Here is a 16718-nt window from a genome sequence, read left to right on the forward strand (position 1 = left end):
CAGCCTGGGCAGTGAGTGAGACTCTGTCTCAAAAAATAAAATTAAAAAAAAAAAAAAAAAGCTTCTGCACAGCAAAGGAAACAACAGAGTGAAATAACAACCTATTGAATAGGAGAATATATTTGCAAACTATTCTTCTGAGGGATTAGTATCCAGAATATACAAAGAACTGGACACAACAGGAAAAAAAATCCCATTAAAAAGTGGGCAAAGATGTGAATAGACATTTCTCAGAAGAAGACATACAAATGGCCAACAGATATATGAAAAAATGCTAAAAACATGCTCAACATTACTAAACATCAGGAAAATGCAAATCCAAACCACAGTGAAATATCATCTTGCACCAGTTAGAATGGCTATTTGTGACCAGGTACACTGGCTCATGTCTGTAATCCTAGTACTTTGGGAAACTGAGATAGATGGGAGGATTACTTGAGGCCAGGAATTTGAGACTAGCCTTGATAACATAACTAGACATCATCTTTAAAAAAATTTTAAAAATTAGCCAGGCTTGAGGTACATGCCTACCATCTTACCTACTCAGGAGACTGAGGTGGAGGGATCCTTTGACCCCAGAAGATCGAAGTTACAGTGGTGAGCTATGATTGTGCTACTGCACTCCATCCTGGGTGGCAGAGCAAAACCCTGTCTCTCTCAAACAAGCAAACAAACAAAACAACAAAACTATTATAAAGACAAAAACCCACAGATGCTGGCAAGGATGTGGAGAAAAGGGAACTCTTATATGTTGATTGGAATGTAAATTAATGCAGCCACCATGGAAAACAGTATGGACATTTTTCAGAAAACTGAAGTAGAACTGCTATACGATCTAGCGGTTTCACTACTGAGTATGTACCCAAAGGAACAGAAATAATTATATCAAAGGGATACATACCTGCACTTGCATATTTATTGCAGCACTGTTGACAATAGCAAAGGTATGGAATCAACCTAAGTGTCCATCAGTGGATGAATGGATAAAGAAAATGTGGCATATATACACAATGGAATACTATGCAGCCATGAAGAAGAATGAAACCGTCATTTGCAACACATGGGTGGAACTTGAGGTCATTATGTTAAGTGAAATAAGCCAGACACAGAACAACACATTTCACATTTTCACTCCTGTGGGAGCCAAAAAAGTTCGTCTCACATCTGTAGTTCTAGAACTTGGGAGGCTGAGATGAAAGGATCACTTGAACCCAGGAGTTTGAGGTTACCATGAGCTGTGATTGTGCTACTACATTCCAGCCTGGGCAACAGAACGAGACCCTATCTCTTAAAAAAAAATTGATCTCATGGAAATAGAGAGTAGAATGATAGATGATAGATATCAGAGGGTGGGAAGGGTGTGTGGGCAGGAGGGGCGTGGTGAAGGGAGGTTGGTTAGTGCAAACATATAGTTAGATATAATGTATAAATTCTTATTTTCGATAGCAGGGTAAGGTGACTGTTGTTAGCAATGATTGTATTGTGTATTTCCAAGTAGCTAGAAGAGAGAACTTGAAATACTCTTTAACACATAGAAATGATAAATACTCAAGGTGATGGATACTCCAGATACCCTGATTTCATCATTACACATTACATGCAGTAACAAAATATCACATATACCCCATAAATACATAAAATATATCAATTAAAGTAAGTGCAGATTGTTTCTCTTGCCTTTTTTTTTTTTCCTGTGGCGACCCAAGGGGGGAAGAGGGAGGGAGCGGAAACTCAAGGATTAAAGGAGAAAGCGTGGCTTTTTCATCCTGGCTAACACAGTGAAACCCCGTCTCTACTAAAAATACAAAAAGAAATTAGCCGGGCGTGGTAGAGGGCGCCTTCCCAGCAGCTCGGGAGGCTGAGGCAGGAGAATGGCGTGAATCCGGGAGGCGGAGCTTGCAGTGAGCCGAGATCGTCCCACTGCACTCCAGCCGGGGCGGTTTCAAAAAAAAAAAAAAAGGTAAGAGGGGCTTTTGGAGGAAAGTCGGGGTGCTGATAGGAGAGAAAATAAAGATAAATACCAAGCAGGAAAATTTGGGGATTGAAACAACCATCAACCTATGTGGTATAAATTGTCTTCTTTTTATATTAGAGTATATGCTTCAGAATGAGGTGGAAGATGTGTGAATTTACTACTACTTTTTCTAGCCTCAGTATTGGTGTGCATTTGTTAGTGAGACTGCCTTGCTGGCTGATTGTGATTCTAGGTTTTAAAGATTTTTCATACTTAAGGCCCCTGAACGCAAATCAGCGTCTTCAGCTAGTGCTCAACGGAAGAAATAATGATTTTTGTTCCAATCCAGAAAGAAACATTGGCTATGATCGACTTATTGGGATGGGATTAAGCCTCCGGTAATACGCATATGGCCATGTATACTGTTCTTCATTGGTTATTTAAGGAATTTATGAGAGAATTTTGACTATACGTACTTTTTTACCCTGTGTGTTAGAATTTAACTGCCCAAGGTGTGATTCTTAGGCATCACATGGTACCTAAAAATCATGATAATGATTTTTGTCATTTAAGAAATAGACAATACGTTCACTTATTTCAAAAATCCAAAAGTTTTGAAAGGTTGGTGTCATGAAGTCTCCCTCTCACTGTTGCTCTCTATCTGCCTAGTCCCTCACCACATACCACACAGGTTCCAATGTTTTTAGGTTTTTTAATACATCCTTTCAAAATTTCTTTATGTGTATATAAGCAACAAAAAACACAGATTGCTGTGTTCTCCCCTGCACACTCAAGGTAGCACATTATATATGCTGGTGTGAACCTTGCATTTCCAACTTAAGAGTATGCTCTGAAGATCTTCATATATCAGCACATAGAACTTCTTGTTTTTTTTTTTTTTTTTTTACAGATTTATAGTATTCCATTAAAGTATGTACAAGTTGAGCATCCCTCATCCAAAATTATAAAATCTGAATCTTTTTTTAGCATCTACATGATGCCCAAAGGAAATGCTTATTGGAACATTACAGATTTTGGATTTTCGTATTAGGATTGCTCAACCTGTAAGTATAATGCAAATATTGAAAAATCTGAAATCCTAAACACTTCAAGTCCCAAGCATTTCAGTTTAGAGTCTTCTTACTGCTTTACTTGGATGGTTTCTTTATGAAACCGGAATATGTGTGCTGACATTTTGTGAAATTTACCAGCATGGGGTCATTTTTACTGCTTTTGTGTGTCTTCACTGTATTTCCCCCTTGCTATGCTTCTGCTTCCCTGTAATCTGTCCCATCTTCTCCAGATTTCTCAGCTCTTGTGTAGATGAGAGATAGGTCTACCACTTTATGGTGAACTCTTTCTTACCGGAAATGTACTTTTGTTGCCTTTTTTCTAAAATCTGCTGCTCCTGGGTCTGCTTCTCTTTTCTTCCTTTCCATATAGCTTCTGCAGTGTTCTTAACTTTTTGGCAGAACTTAGACATTTTTTATGAATGTGTGGATTTTATGTGCCTTAGTTTTACAGAAAATGAAACTCTTTTTTTTTTTTTTTTTTTTTTTTAACAATGTACCTTGTTTTTATATGATAAGGAGAGGGAAATTTCTTATTTAATTTTTTAATCTTTTTTCCCCCAAACACATGGTTTTTCAAGTGATCCTCTTGCCACGGCCTCTCAAAGTGCTAAGATTACAGGCATGAGCCACTGTGCCTGGCCAAATTTCTCTCCCATACTGCCATCTTCTTAATAAGATTGTTTCTATTTTTAACCTTGCTTCTTTTCAAAAAAATGTAACTTGAGGCTTTAGTATATTTTCAGAAAATAGAAGAGTTGTTAATAACAAAGAAAGGGACACCTATATAATATATATAATGAGATAAGATATATATATACACACACACACACACACACACATCATATATATGATATAAATGGTTTGTCTCATCTTTTAAGCCTGGGATATAAAATGGTGTAGTCAGTAGATATTAACAGAGTTATTGGTAGTGGCTGCTTGGAAGGCTGGGGTGGGTGATGTGTGCCTGGAGCTTGAGTTGTGGTATATTTCAGATAGGTGCTATTCCTGCTCTGGCCTCTTGTCTAATAAGTCATAGGTGCAGAGGTATATGCAGCAAACACTAGAGAAAACTCTAGTGTTTTCTCTTTTGCATAAACTTTTGTGATGTTGGCAGTAGAATTTGTTTTGCTTATATTCCTGTTCCTTCCTTAGTTTGGGAGTTAATTTATTTTATCAAGTGCCTGCTTAGTTTTAGTGTCTTGAATAAGACTTAGATAAGTGGTACTTTTATTATCAATTGCTCAAGGGCAAAGTACATACAAAATCTCCCTCAATGCAGTTGGATGAACTGTAGAATTGCCATGTAGTCAACTTATTTGGGAACAAAGTAAGTTACTAGTAAATCTGCCCCCCCCCTTTTTTTTTTAGGTTAAAATGGGCTTATTGGTGGACCTGACAAATACTTCAAGGTTCTATGACAGAAATGACATAGAAAAAGAAGGAATCAAATATATAAAACTTCAGTGTAAAGGGTAAGTTATATATTGAGATTCTTTAATATTGAAACCTTTCATCACAATTTGTAATCTCTTTTTTCAAAAAAACTTTTTCTATATTACTAGACATGGTGAGTGCCCTACCACTGAGAATACCGAGACCTTTATTCGTCTGTGTGAGCGCTTTAATGAAAGAAATCCACCTGAACTTATAGGTATGTTTGGCTTTACTTTGCCACTGTTGAATATTTTATTTTGCAGTTAGGTTTCTGTTTTCTTGTTTGCAAATAAGTTGATATGACAGTTTTTTTTTTTCTGTTTTAAATAATGACCAAGTAGTATTTATTAAAATGAGAGATTGACTTTTGTGAATTATGTAATAAATGTATGTTCGTAATTTTTACATTTTTCAAGATAAAGCCCTAATTTCCCCTCTTCAGGTGTCCTGTTGGGAAAGTCTGTCCTAAACACTACATATTTATTTTTTATACTTCTACATTTTATAATTTTACATTTTATACTGTATGTATTATTCTGAAACTTCATTTTTTTCATTCAGTATTTCTGAGAGCGATGTATGATGATGTAATTGTAATTTTTGCTGCTATATAGTATTCCATTATACAAATACACTATAGTTTATTCTCTTGTTGATGCACAATTCCTTCATCAGATTTTTATTGATTGCTACTCTATCTATGCCAGGCATAGGCTCTTGGAACATATCAGTGAAGGAAACAGAAAAAAACATCCTGCTCTTCCAGAGCTCATATTCTAGTGTGGGCCGGAGGCTGAGGGAAGGAGGGCAGGCAATAATAAATATAATACGTAAATTTTCATAAAATGGCAGTTACTGAAAATGACATTTTGAGTTATGTTTAGGTTTTTTTTTTTTTTTTTTTTTTTTGCTTTTATAAACAATGCTGCTAGGAGTGGTCTTCTAGAATTTTTAAGGTTTGGTTTTAAATTTAATTTTTTTTAATGAAAGAAAAATTAGTTTTTGAGACAAAGTCTTGCTATATCGCCAGGCCAGAGTGCAGTGGTACGATCTTGGCTCACTGCAGCCTTGAACTCCTGGGCTCGAGTGGTCCTCTCTTCTCAGCTTCCTGAGTAGCTGGGACTACGGGCACATGCCACCGTCCCCCGCTATTTATTTTTATTTTTATTTTTATTTCTTGTAGAGACAGGGTCTCACTATGTTGCCCAGGCTTGGTTTGAACTCCTGGTGTCAAGTGATCCTCTTGCTATGGCCTCTCAAAGTGCTGAGATTACAGGCATGAGCCACTGTGCCTGGCCAACTTTGATTCTCTGTTATTTGTGTTGGTATATGGTTTAAATTGAGGATGCAATTTAAAGTTTCCTTTTTTTTTTTTTTTTTTTGAGATGGAGTCCCACTCTGTTGCCCAGGCTGGAGTGCAGTGGAGTGATCTTGGCTCATTGCAACCTCTGCCTCCCAGGTTCAAGCGATTCTCCCACCTCAGTCCCCTGAGTAGCTGGGATTACAGGCGTACACCACCACACCCCGCTAATTTTTGTATTTTTGTATTTTTTTTTTTTTTTGAGATGGAGTTTCGCTCTTATTCCCCAGGCTGGAGTGCAATGGCATATTCTCACTTTACCGCAACCTCCGCCTCCCGGGTTCAAGTGATCCTCTTGCCTCAGCCTCCCAAGTAGCTGGGATTACAGGCATGTGCCACCATGTCCACCTAATTTTGTATTTTTAGTAGAGATGGGGTTTCTCCATGTTGGTCAGGATGGTCTTGAACTCCCGACCTCAGGTGATCTGCCCGCCTCAGCTTTCCGAAGTGCTGGGATTACAGGTGTGAGCCACCACACCCAGCTTAAGTTTTGTATTTTTGGTAGAGATGGGGTTTCACCATGTTGGCCAGGCTGGTCTTGGACTCCTGGCCTTGGGTGATCTGCTTACCTGCCTGGGCCTCCCAAAGTGCTGGGATTACAGATGTGAACCACCGTGCCTGGCCAATTAAATGTTTTCTACATAACCAGCCATTTGTTTCAGCATAGTTTATTGAGTAGTTCTTTCTCTTCTTAGGACTAGATGATGTAAATTAGCTTCATATATCTACTCTTTGAAAATATTTCCTATTCATCTCGTTTTAATTTTTTGGTAATATTTTAAAACTTTTTTTAATCAAATTTTTTTATGTCTTGCTTGATTTTAAGTAGCTAATGTTTTTCCTTATTTAGATAATTGACAGAAAAACTGTTAGAAAGTTTGGGAATATATTGAGAACATAAGATAAAAAAGAAGACATCAGCAACTTTCCTGGAAACAAGCAATAATTAGTTAGAAAATATGATTAGAAAATAGTCCCATTAATCTTAATAATATTGGCTATCACATATTGAACATTTCCTTCCTGCAAGTCTTTGTGTAAACCCTATCACACACATTGTCTCATTTTCTTTTCATAGCAGTTATATTAGGTAGATAGTATTGTTATGTCCCTAAACTGAGACTTGGAAAAGTTAAGACTGCTGAAGGGTAACTCACACAGCTGGTAAGGGCTAGAGCCTGGATTACATCCTAAGCAATCTGAGTTGCAAGTTCATGCTTAAAACTACCTCTCTCTTCTATAACAGAAGTACAAAACACCAAGGAATTGTTATTAATAAATGTAGATGGTCTTAAGGAAGAAAATATATTTAAATATTAAAATAAACACGAAGAAATGGAGAGGCATTACTTGTTTCCACATTAATTTCAAAGTTTTAATGTTATTCCAACAAAAATCCCAATGAAAGGCAGAATTACTTTGAAATTAATTTGTAAAATCCCCCACCTCTGTTAAGTCACTGAATATCACCAGGCACAGAAAAAAATAGTTTGGCAAATTAGACACGCAAGATTATGAGCAAGAAAAATTTGAAAAACGAGTAATGAGGAGCTTTTTCTTTCCAGTCATTGAATCATATGGTAAAGCAATGGAACCAGCAGCAGTAGTTCCTGGTGGTAAAGGAGATGCTTTTAAATTAGAGAGGAAAGGTGTGATTTTTCACCAAATGGTGTTCCGTTAGCCAACCACATAATAAGTGAATTTTAGGTGTATTAAATATTTTTAAAAGGATCAATAAGAATATAGGAGAAAATAGTCAATATTTATTTAATTCTGGAGTAAAGAAAGAGGGATATTCCATGTATATCACCAAAGACAGAATCCATAAATGAGTATTTTTCTTTTAGGAGTGCTCCTAGACTGCCTGCGTCAGAACCACCTGCAGATACTTGTTAGAAATGTATGTTTTAGGGCCTATCCTGGACCTACATAATCAAAATATCTAGGGATGAATGTGAGGAATCCAGATTTTTTTTTTTTTTTTTTTTTTTTTTAAAGAGACAGGGTCTTGCTATGGTGCCCGCTTGGAGTGCAGTGGCTATTATTAGGCATGATTCTAGCATACTACAGCCTTGAACTCCTGGCCTCAATTGATCCTCCTGCCTTGGCCTCCTGAGTTGCTAGGAGTACATGCACCACTGCACTTTTGCCAGGAATCTAGATTTTCAAAAGAAAAGTATTCGGTGTCTTTTATGCAGACTTAAATTTGAGAACTGCTGTTGGAATTTAAAGTGTGGTGCCTACTAATGATGATAGTAACAGCTAGTTTTTTGTTTTTTGTTTTTTGTTTTGTTTTTTGAGGTAGGGCCTTGCTGTATCGCCCAGGCTAGAGTGCAGTGGTGTGACTTTGGCTCACTGCAACCTCTGTCTCCAGGGCTTAAGTGATTCTGCCACCTCAGCCTCCCAAGTAGCTGGGACCACAGGCATGCACCATCACACCCTGCTAATTTTTGTATTTTTTGTAGAGACACAGTTTCACCATGTTGCCCAGGTTGGACTTGAACTCCTGGGTTCAAGTGATCTACCCACGTTGGCCTCCCAAAATGCTGGGATTACAGGCGTGAACCCTTGTTTATTAATAAGCTAGTATTAATAAATGCTTATTATTTGCTCAATGGACTTGGGAAACTACAGATAAGGAAACTGAGTCTCAGAGAAGTTAAGTACTTTGCCCATGGTCATGCATCTAATAAGTAGTTGAGCCAGGTTTTTTCTTTTTTTTTTCTTGTCACTGCTATACTAACATGGATAAGCCAGGTTTTTAATCCAGTTTCTGGCTTTAACATTGAAATCTGTAATTAGTTGCTATGCTGGTTTCTAGTTTCACATAAAAGTGAAACATTTTCGTGTTAAAAAAAAAAAAAAAAACAAAAACAACAGGTGGGTGTAGTGGCTCACTCTTGTTATCTCAGCACTTTGGGAGGCCAAGATGGGAGGATCACTGGAAGCCAGGGGTTTGAGACCATCCTGGATAACAAAGTGAGAACCTGTCTCTGTAAATAAAAACATTAGCTAAGTGCAGCAGTGTACTCCTGTAGTCCCTTAAGAGGCTGAGGTGGGAGGACTGCTTGAACCCAGGAGTTTGAGGCTGTAGTGAGGTATGATCACACCTGCACTCCAGCTTGGGCAATATAGTGAGACTCTGTCTCTTAAAAAAAAAATTGGAGAGGAAAATGTTTGAGGGCAAAGAAAAAAACAAAACATAAAACAACAACAAAAGACACAACAGAAGGAAGGCAAAAAGATGTTGGACAAATTGGGGTCTGGCTTGGTGGCACATACCTGTAATCCCAGCTACTTGAGAGGCTGAGGCAGGAGGATTGCTTGAGCCCAGGAGTTTGAGACTGGTCTGGGCAACATAGCAAAAATTCTGTCTTGAAAAAAGATTTTGACAAATTTGGAAAAATATCTGAAGCATATGTGACATAAAAAAGTAATAATCTTATTTATGAAGATATCTTATATACCAGTAGGTGAAAGAGGCATTCCTTAATAGAAAATTATGGAAAACAATGAAAGAGCAATTTACAGAATATGAAATACAAGAAACCAAGAAACATGAAAAAATTGTTCTCACTTGCTAATGAGATACAAATTAAAATACATGCTGTTAGCTGCACTCCACATCAAATTGGCAAAGATTAAAAAAATTATATTTCTGAGAGCTCCTGGGGGACTTTGCCCTGCACCAGCTGGGAGTGGTGTCAGTTCAGTTCCGGATTGAACAAGGCCCTTGCACATGGCATGTTGGGGGCCCAGCCTAAAGTTCTTGTCACTTCCTCATGCGAAGCCAACCAGCCATCACTATCCTGGGTGGAGCCCCACAGCATTCAGGTGGCCCTTGGCCACGCCTCCTCAGGGCCTCCCGGATAACTGAGTACCCCTCCCAGTGGCTTCCCCTTCCCCTCCCTGGGGCTGCCAGGGGCACGTCGCTCTGTGCCATGGACTGAGACCAGCTCCTGGTGACAGAATGACCTGTTTGTTGGAAATGCCTTGTTGCCAGAGAAAGGAATCTTGGAACAAAACTATTTAGTTTAATTGTGAACTGGCCACAGGGCAACTTTTTAAAAAAATCAACTTATTAAGTTGGAGCGCTATAATAGCTCCTGCTGATTTAGCAACGATGTGTTTGCTAAACACATAATGTTACGTTTTATGAGGAAAAGGGATCATAAGGAAGAGTGAGGACATTAGGTGGGAAAAGTAGCCTCGTGTTAGTGTCTGTTTCTACACAGACAAAACCTTTGGGTTTTGTTCTCTTTGTCAGGTAAATATTTGTTGCATACCCTGCTGCACAGAGAACCTCCCTGCATCTGTTTCTCTGTTCCTCTGTGGCTGACTCAATAAACTTTTCCTTCTTGGCAAAAAAAAATTATAATATCTGTTAGTGTCAAGGATTGGATAAAATGGGTGAATTCATACATTTTTAGAGTGTTAATTGATAGAGTCTCTGCAGAGGGCTCTGTGGAGAGAGAACATCATGGTATTTCTCAAGATCCTTAAAAGTGTTTCTCTTGACTCATCAAGACTATGAACTTATTTTACAGAAGTAGTCAGAGATGGACATAAAGAGTTATGTGAAAGAATTTCATCACAACTTCCTTGGTAGCAAAAAAACAACCTAGAAACAACAATCCTCAATAGTCAGTAAAATCATTAAGTAGAAGACAAAATGAGCAACCACCACTTGAACCCACTTACTCATCTTAGTACCACTAAAAGTGGGACAACCAAACATTATGTGCTGCTGGATGTGTTATGAAAGAAAATACACAGTACCGTCTGTAAAATATTCTTACCTAAAGTCTTAAAAGTGAATCTAATTATGTCTCTGGATTTCACTATCAATTTACAAGACATGCAGGAGATAAGAGAACAAGCTAATTGATACCATGAGGATGCAATCAGATAAATCCAGAATGTGGAACATTTCACAGAACAGCGGCTAGGTTTTTCCATCATATTGATGGCATTTAAAAAAAGAGGGAATCAGGGACACTTGAGAGACATAACAAAAAAATGCAATTTGTGGATATTGTTGGATCCTGGTTTGAAAAACTAACTTTATCCCAACACTTTGGGAGGCCAAGGAGGGTGGATCACGAGGTCAGGAGATTGAGACCATCCTGACTAACACGGTGAAACCCCATCTCTACTAAAAAAATACGAAAAATTAGCCAGGCGTGGTGGCGGGTGCCTGTAGTCCCAGATACTCAGAGGGCTGAGGCAGGAGAATAGCATGAACCCGGGAGGTGGAGCTTGCAGTGAGCCGAGATTGCGCCACTGCACTCCAGCCTGGGCGACAGAGTGAGACTCTGTCTCAAAAAAAGAAAAAAAAAATTTTTTTTTAAAGGTACTCGAGGAAATCTGAAAAGAAACTAGGTTCTAGATGACATTAAGGAATTTGTAACTCTTCTTTTGGTGTAATTATTGCATGGTAATCATATGAAACCCTGAGTCCTTATTACAGATGTATCCTAAAACATTTTTAGTGACATATCTGTGATTTGCTCTAAAATACAGTTAAAGGTCATGAAAATGCTAATTATCCTGATTTGATCATTATACATTGTAGACATGTATTGAAATATCACACTGTACCCCACAAATATGTACAGTTATTGTGTATCAGTTAAATAAGAGCTGGGCCCAGTGGCACATGCCTGTAGTCCCAGCTACTTGGGAGCTAAGGTGGAAAGATTGCTTGAGCCTAGGTGTTGAAGTCCAGCCTGGACAACATAGCGAGACCTTATCTCTAAAAAGCTTTTTAATATAATCATAATAAAGGCAAAAAAAAATTAATACAGTTGTTCCTCAGATTCCTCGGGGGGTTTGGTTCTAGGATCCCCCTCAGATACCAAAATCCTCTAATGCTCAGTGCTCAAGTGCCTTGTATAAAATGGCATAGTATTTGCATATGACCTATGAACATCCTGCCCTTTTCTTTAAATCACCTCTAGGTATTAACTTATAATACCTAATACAGTGTAAGTGCTATGTGAAGTTACCATGCTGTATTTTTAAATTTGTATTATTTTTTACTTTTTAATTTTTTTTTACTGAGCTTTTTCCCAAATATTTTTAATACAGATATAGGAAGGCCAATTGTAATCCAAAAATATTATTAAGGGTGGAGGATGAAAAAAAATCAGCAAAATGACAGTTACCAAAGCTGGATGATGGATACATAGGGTTTCATTTTTCTATTCTCACTACTTTGGCTATGTCTGCAAATTTCCATAATAAAAATAATTTGAGAGTACTGCCCCAGAAAAGCTAACAATATGGTAAAAATCGAAAACATCTGGTTCTAAGGGTTTCAGATAAGGGACTATGAAGCTGTTACTGCTAAGGATTAGAAAAGGTTTCAAGCTTCTGTGTGTTTCAAGAACTTTGTATTTCCACCAAGCCTACAGCATTAGCCCACAGCTTCACAAATTATCAACTGATAACTGAATCAATTGTCAACTGTAACTGATAAATTAACAATTATATTAGCTAATTTAAAAGTTACTTTTTTTTTAAAGACCAGGTGTCACTATGTCACCCAGGCTGGGATTTTTTTTAAAACCAAGACAGCTTTGAAAAGAAACCTGAGTCTAACTTTTACCACAACACAAATGTTTACTATTTGTGGTCACAAATATTGATCAGCAAGAGTTTGTGCAAGGTTGATAAAAATCCCTTCTCTGAAACTAAAAATAAATGAAAGTGCTATAAAAGCAGGACAATCTTTTCAGATCCTAAGACTATTTAAGCTTGATTCTTTAATGCTTTTTATTTAAAAAGGTGTTATCAGCAATCAGTTCTGAGACCAGTTCCTGTTATTGTCTCTACAGTAATATTATAAGAAATAACTGGCAATACATCCTGTGCTCCAAAATTTGGCAGGCCCAAAGCAAATGTTTCCACTTCAATCCACATGAACAGAATCACTGCTGGGAATATAAAACAAGCTACATATATATCACTAGGTTCTATAAATTTTATAACCTGTAAACACTCAAAACAATTAGATTTTTTTCTTATCAGTTCTTCTAAGAATACACCTGCACAATTTATAACAAGGATGAATTTGTTTTCCTAAACCTGGAGTATGAATCCTTCTAAAATCATGACCTCTAATGCCAGAGATTAAAATTGCTTGACTGCCCTCCTTTGAATTCATTAAGCATATTTAGCGTTTACCCCTATAATGGCTTCTCTCAAATGAGAAAACACTTTTGTGAGTTGTTTTTAATTATTCAGATAAAGGCCTCAGTATTACCTTAAGCTGTGTAGGTTCAAGTCATATACCTCAGTATATGAGTATATATGTGTGACTGTTACATATATTCATGTAAGTATGTGAATATATACACACACACCCTTAATATATTTCATGTATATCCCATAATATTGTTCTGTTAAATAATAGCTGCATACTGTACCATATAAATAACCTGCTTTTTTCAAAACAAAAAATATAATATACTAACTGTTCACATAGCGCTTACATTGTATTTGGTATCATAAGTAATACCTAGAGGTGATTTAAAGAAAATGGCAGGATGTTCATAGGTCATATACAAATACTATGCCGTTTTATACAAGGCACTTGAGCATTGAGCATCAGAGGATTTTGGTATCTCAGCGGGGGTTCTAGAACCAATCCTCTGAGGAGTCTGAGGAACAAATGTATTAAATTTTTTTGCCTTTATTATTATTATATTAAATAAGTTTTTAGAGACCAGGTCTTGCTGTGTTGTTCAGGCTGGACTTCAACTTCATCCCACAAATTGTGGCAATTAAAATTGTCTCTGGACATTGCAAAATGTCCCCTGGGGGGCAAAATCTTCCTCAGTTAAGAACTACTGAACCCTGGGTGCAGTGGCTCACGCCTGTAATCCCAGCACTTTGGGAAGCCGAGGTGGGTGGATCACCTGAGGTCAGAGTTCGAGACCAGCCTGACCAACGTGGTGAAATCCTGTCTCTACTAAAAATACAAAATTAAACGGGCGTGGTGGCGCATGCCTGTAATCCCAGCTACTCAGGAGGCTGAGGTAGAGGTTGTAGTGAGCCAAGATTGCTCCATTGCACTGGGCAACAAGAACAAAACTCCATCTCAAAAAAAAACAACAACAAAAAAACAAAATAAAATAACTACTGACCTAATTAGACTGATCAGATAATTAGGATTTTTAGCATTAAAAAATTTATCTAGCTAGTGAGATAGAAATAAAATTGTGGGCCAGGTGTGGTATCTCATGCCTGCAATCCTAGAAGACCAAGACCAAGGATCTCTTGAGCCCAGGAGTTCAAGACCAGCCTTGGCAACATAGAGAGACCCTGTCTGTCCCCCCCCCCAAAATAGTATATGTTGAGACCAGGCTTTATTTAAAAAGATACATTGTCACCAGCCCTTTATACACTGCCCCTAGCATGTATAGCTATAGCTGATCTCTCTGTCCATTTGTTGGGGAGTTTCTTTTCCTAGTTTGATTGTCAATGCCATATACATTTATTTCATTATATTAGCGTGCCTAGAAAAATTTGAATAGAAGTTGCCTTGAAATAGTTAATTGTGAGCTAATATTTAGTTAAAAACTGAGGCTTACTTACCACTAGATGGACCCGTTCTCATGATGAAGAAAACTGAAAATTGCTTTAAAAAAATACTGAAGACATATCTAAGCTTGTAGTATACCTAATTAATGGATTTTTAATATCAAATATGTAATCTCCCACATTTTTCTATAGAGGTTTATTATGATGGTTTTGTAACTTTATAACCCTATCTGTAAATGTTTTAATGTATAACTGAACCGTTAGACTAAGACTGTGTATTTGCATATAAAGAATAGTAAAAGGAAAATGGTACTTTCCTAAATTACATGACTTCACATGGCATATTAGCTAATTGACAATTATTCTTACATTTCCCATTCATAAAAATATTTAATCTTGCAAGAGTAAAAATTGGATACAAAAACAGTAGCTTAGGTGAGAAACATCAAAAGTTGAAATATTTGTTGCTTGAATTGGTCTGAAATAGAAGATAGTAAGGAAATTTAAATGTTGGATTAAGACACATGAATACAAAAATGCATTTGCAGCGCACATCTTTGTGTGGCTTTTTTGAAGCACTTTTTCTTACAAAGTAATGGAGATAATGGAATTTATAGATTTTCTTGGTCATAGCTATTTATTTCTAAGTGATATCTTTCAGTTCAAGACTGATCTCTTTATTTTTTATCTTCTTCCTTCAGAAACTTCATTTCACTTATATTGTTTCTATTATTGCCAAGCTTTGTGGTTTAACTAGGTTCTTGTCCTGAGCCTGTAAACATACCTAAACTTGTTAAATAATAGTAACTGTTCACATAGTGCTTACATTGTATTAGGTATTATAAGTAATACCTAGAGGTGATTTAAAGAAAAGGGCAGGATGTTCGTAGGTCATATACAAATACTATGCCGTTTTATACCCGCTAAAAAAAAAAACCCCATACACTTCTGTTTTGCATTCCCTCTTCCTTTCTCAGCCGACTTTTTAAAAGAATCTATACTTAAATCCATTTATTCCTATCGACTTTATTGCAGTCTGGAGTCCTCCCTCAGCACTGTTTTTTGTTTGTGTGCTTTTTAAGACTGTGTCTCACTCAGTCATCTGGGCTAGAGTGCAGTGGTGTAATCATAGCTCACTGTATCCTCAACCTCCTGGTCTCAAGGAATCCTCCCACCTCAACTTCCTGAGTAGCTGGGACTACAGGCACTTGCCACCATGCCTGGCTATTTTAAAAATTTTATTTTTTGTAGAGATAGGGTCATACTCTATTGTCCAGGCTGGTCTTGAACTCCTGACCTCAAGTGATATTCCCGCCTCCGCCTCCTAAAGTGGCAGGGATTACAGGCGTGAGCCACTGCACCTGGCTAGCACTCTTAATCAAATAGTGATTTTCCATTCTAATCATTATGTGACATTTAAACACTCATATCTTAGAAAAGTTCCCTTACTTGGCGTACATGACCCTGTGCTTTTGTTCTTTGAAGCCCATCATGGTTCATTCTCAGTCTTTTTTTGAGATGATGTCTCACTCTGTCGCCCAGGCTAGAGTGCAGTGGCATGATCTCAGCTCACTGCAGCCTCTGCCTCCTGGGCTCACGTGATTTTCCTGCCTCAGCCTCCTGAGTAGCTGGGATAACAGGCCACTGACACCAACTCCAGTTGATTTTTGTATTTTTAGTGGAGATGGGGTTTCTCCATGTTGGCCAGGCTGGTTTTGAACTCCTGGCCTCAAGTGATCCACCAGCCTCAGCCTCCCAAAGTGCTGGGATTACAGGCCAGAGCTGTAATACAGCTGTAATCAGCTGCAATCAGCAGTAGTTTTTCTAAACTCTGGTAATTTTATTGCCATGCTTAAAATTCTTCACTATATCTCCATTGCCTTTATACTCTTTAGTATGTTTCACAAGTTTTTTCAGGATTTTGACCCTTTCATTCTCTGCAACTGCATTTAGCATTTCTTACCACACCTCATATTCCAGCCATTCTAATTTATTTATAGTTTGCCATATGTGCTTTTTTGATGAATATATTTACATTTGCACAGATTGTTCCTACTGTCTGCAGTTCCATTGTATAAATATCCTTGTTTATTGAGGGTTGGTCAATGACTAAGGTTTTTATTCTAAATATTAATGGTCATTTTATTATACCAGGAATGTAGAAATTGGTGATTTGGCTCAATTGATAGTTTTCAAAAAATTTTTAAGAGTAACATGTTTTGTGGTGGGCAGGCCTATGCAAACCTATCCCCAAAGTCCAAGGAAGCAAAGAAACCAAAGAAAGAGGCTGACAAATCCGATTTCTTAGAAAGAGATATTTAATAGGGACTTAAGAAGAAACCAAGCCTGC

General features: G+C 37.5%; 1 protein-coding gene across 9 annotated transcripts in view; it reads left to right on the forward strand.

The window, feature by feature from the left end:
- The window catches only part of RNGTT (RNA guanylyltransferase and 5'-phosphatase), a 333967-nt gene that overhangs the window by 26291 nt on the left and 290958 nt on the right, over positions 1–16718 (forward strand). For all 9 annotated transcript variants that reach the window (XM_065543746.1, XM_045391222.2, XM_045391223.2 and 6 more), the window contains 2 exons: positions 4396–4499; positions 4590–4678. In XM_065543746.1, the coding sequence (XP_065399818.1) occupies positions 4396–4499; positions 4590–4678 (193 nt within the window). The remainder of the gene's footprint in view (positions 1–4395; positions 4500–4589; positions 4679–16718) is intronic.

This window comes from Macaca fascicularis, chromosome 4 (assembly GCF_037993035.2).
Source record: "Macaca fascicularis isolate 582-1 chromosome 4, T2T-MFA8v1.1".
NCBI classification, from domain to species: domain Eukaryota; kingdom Metazoa; phylum Chordata; class Mammalia; order Primates; family Cercopithecidae; genus Macaca; species Macaca fascicularis.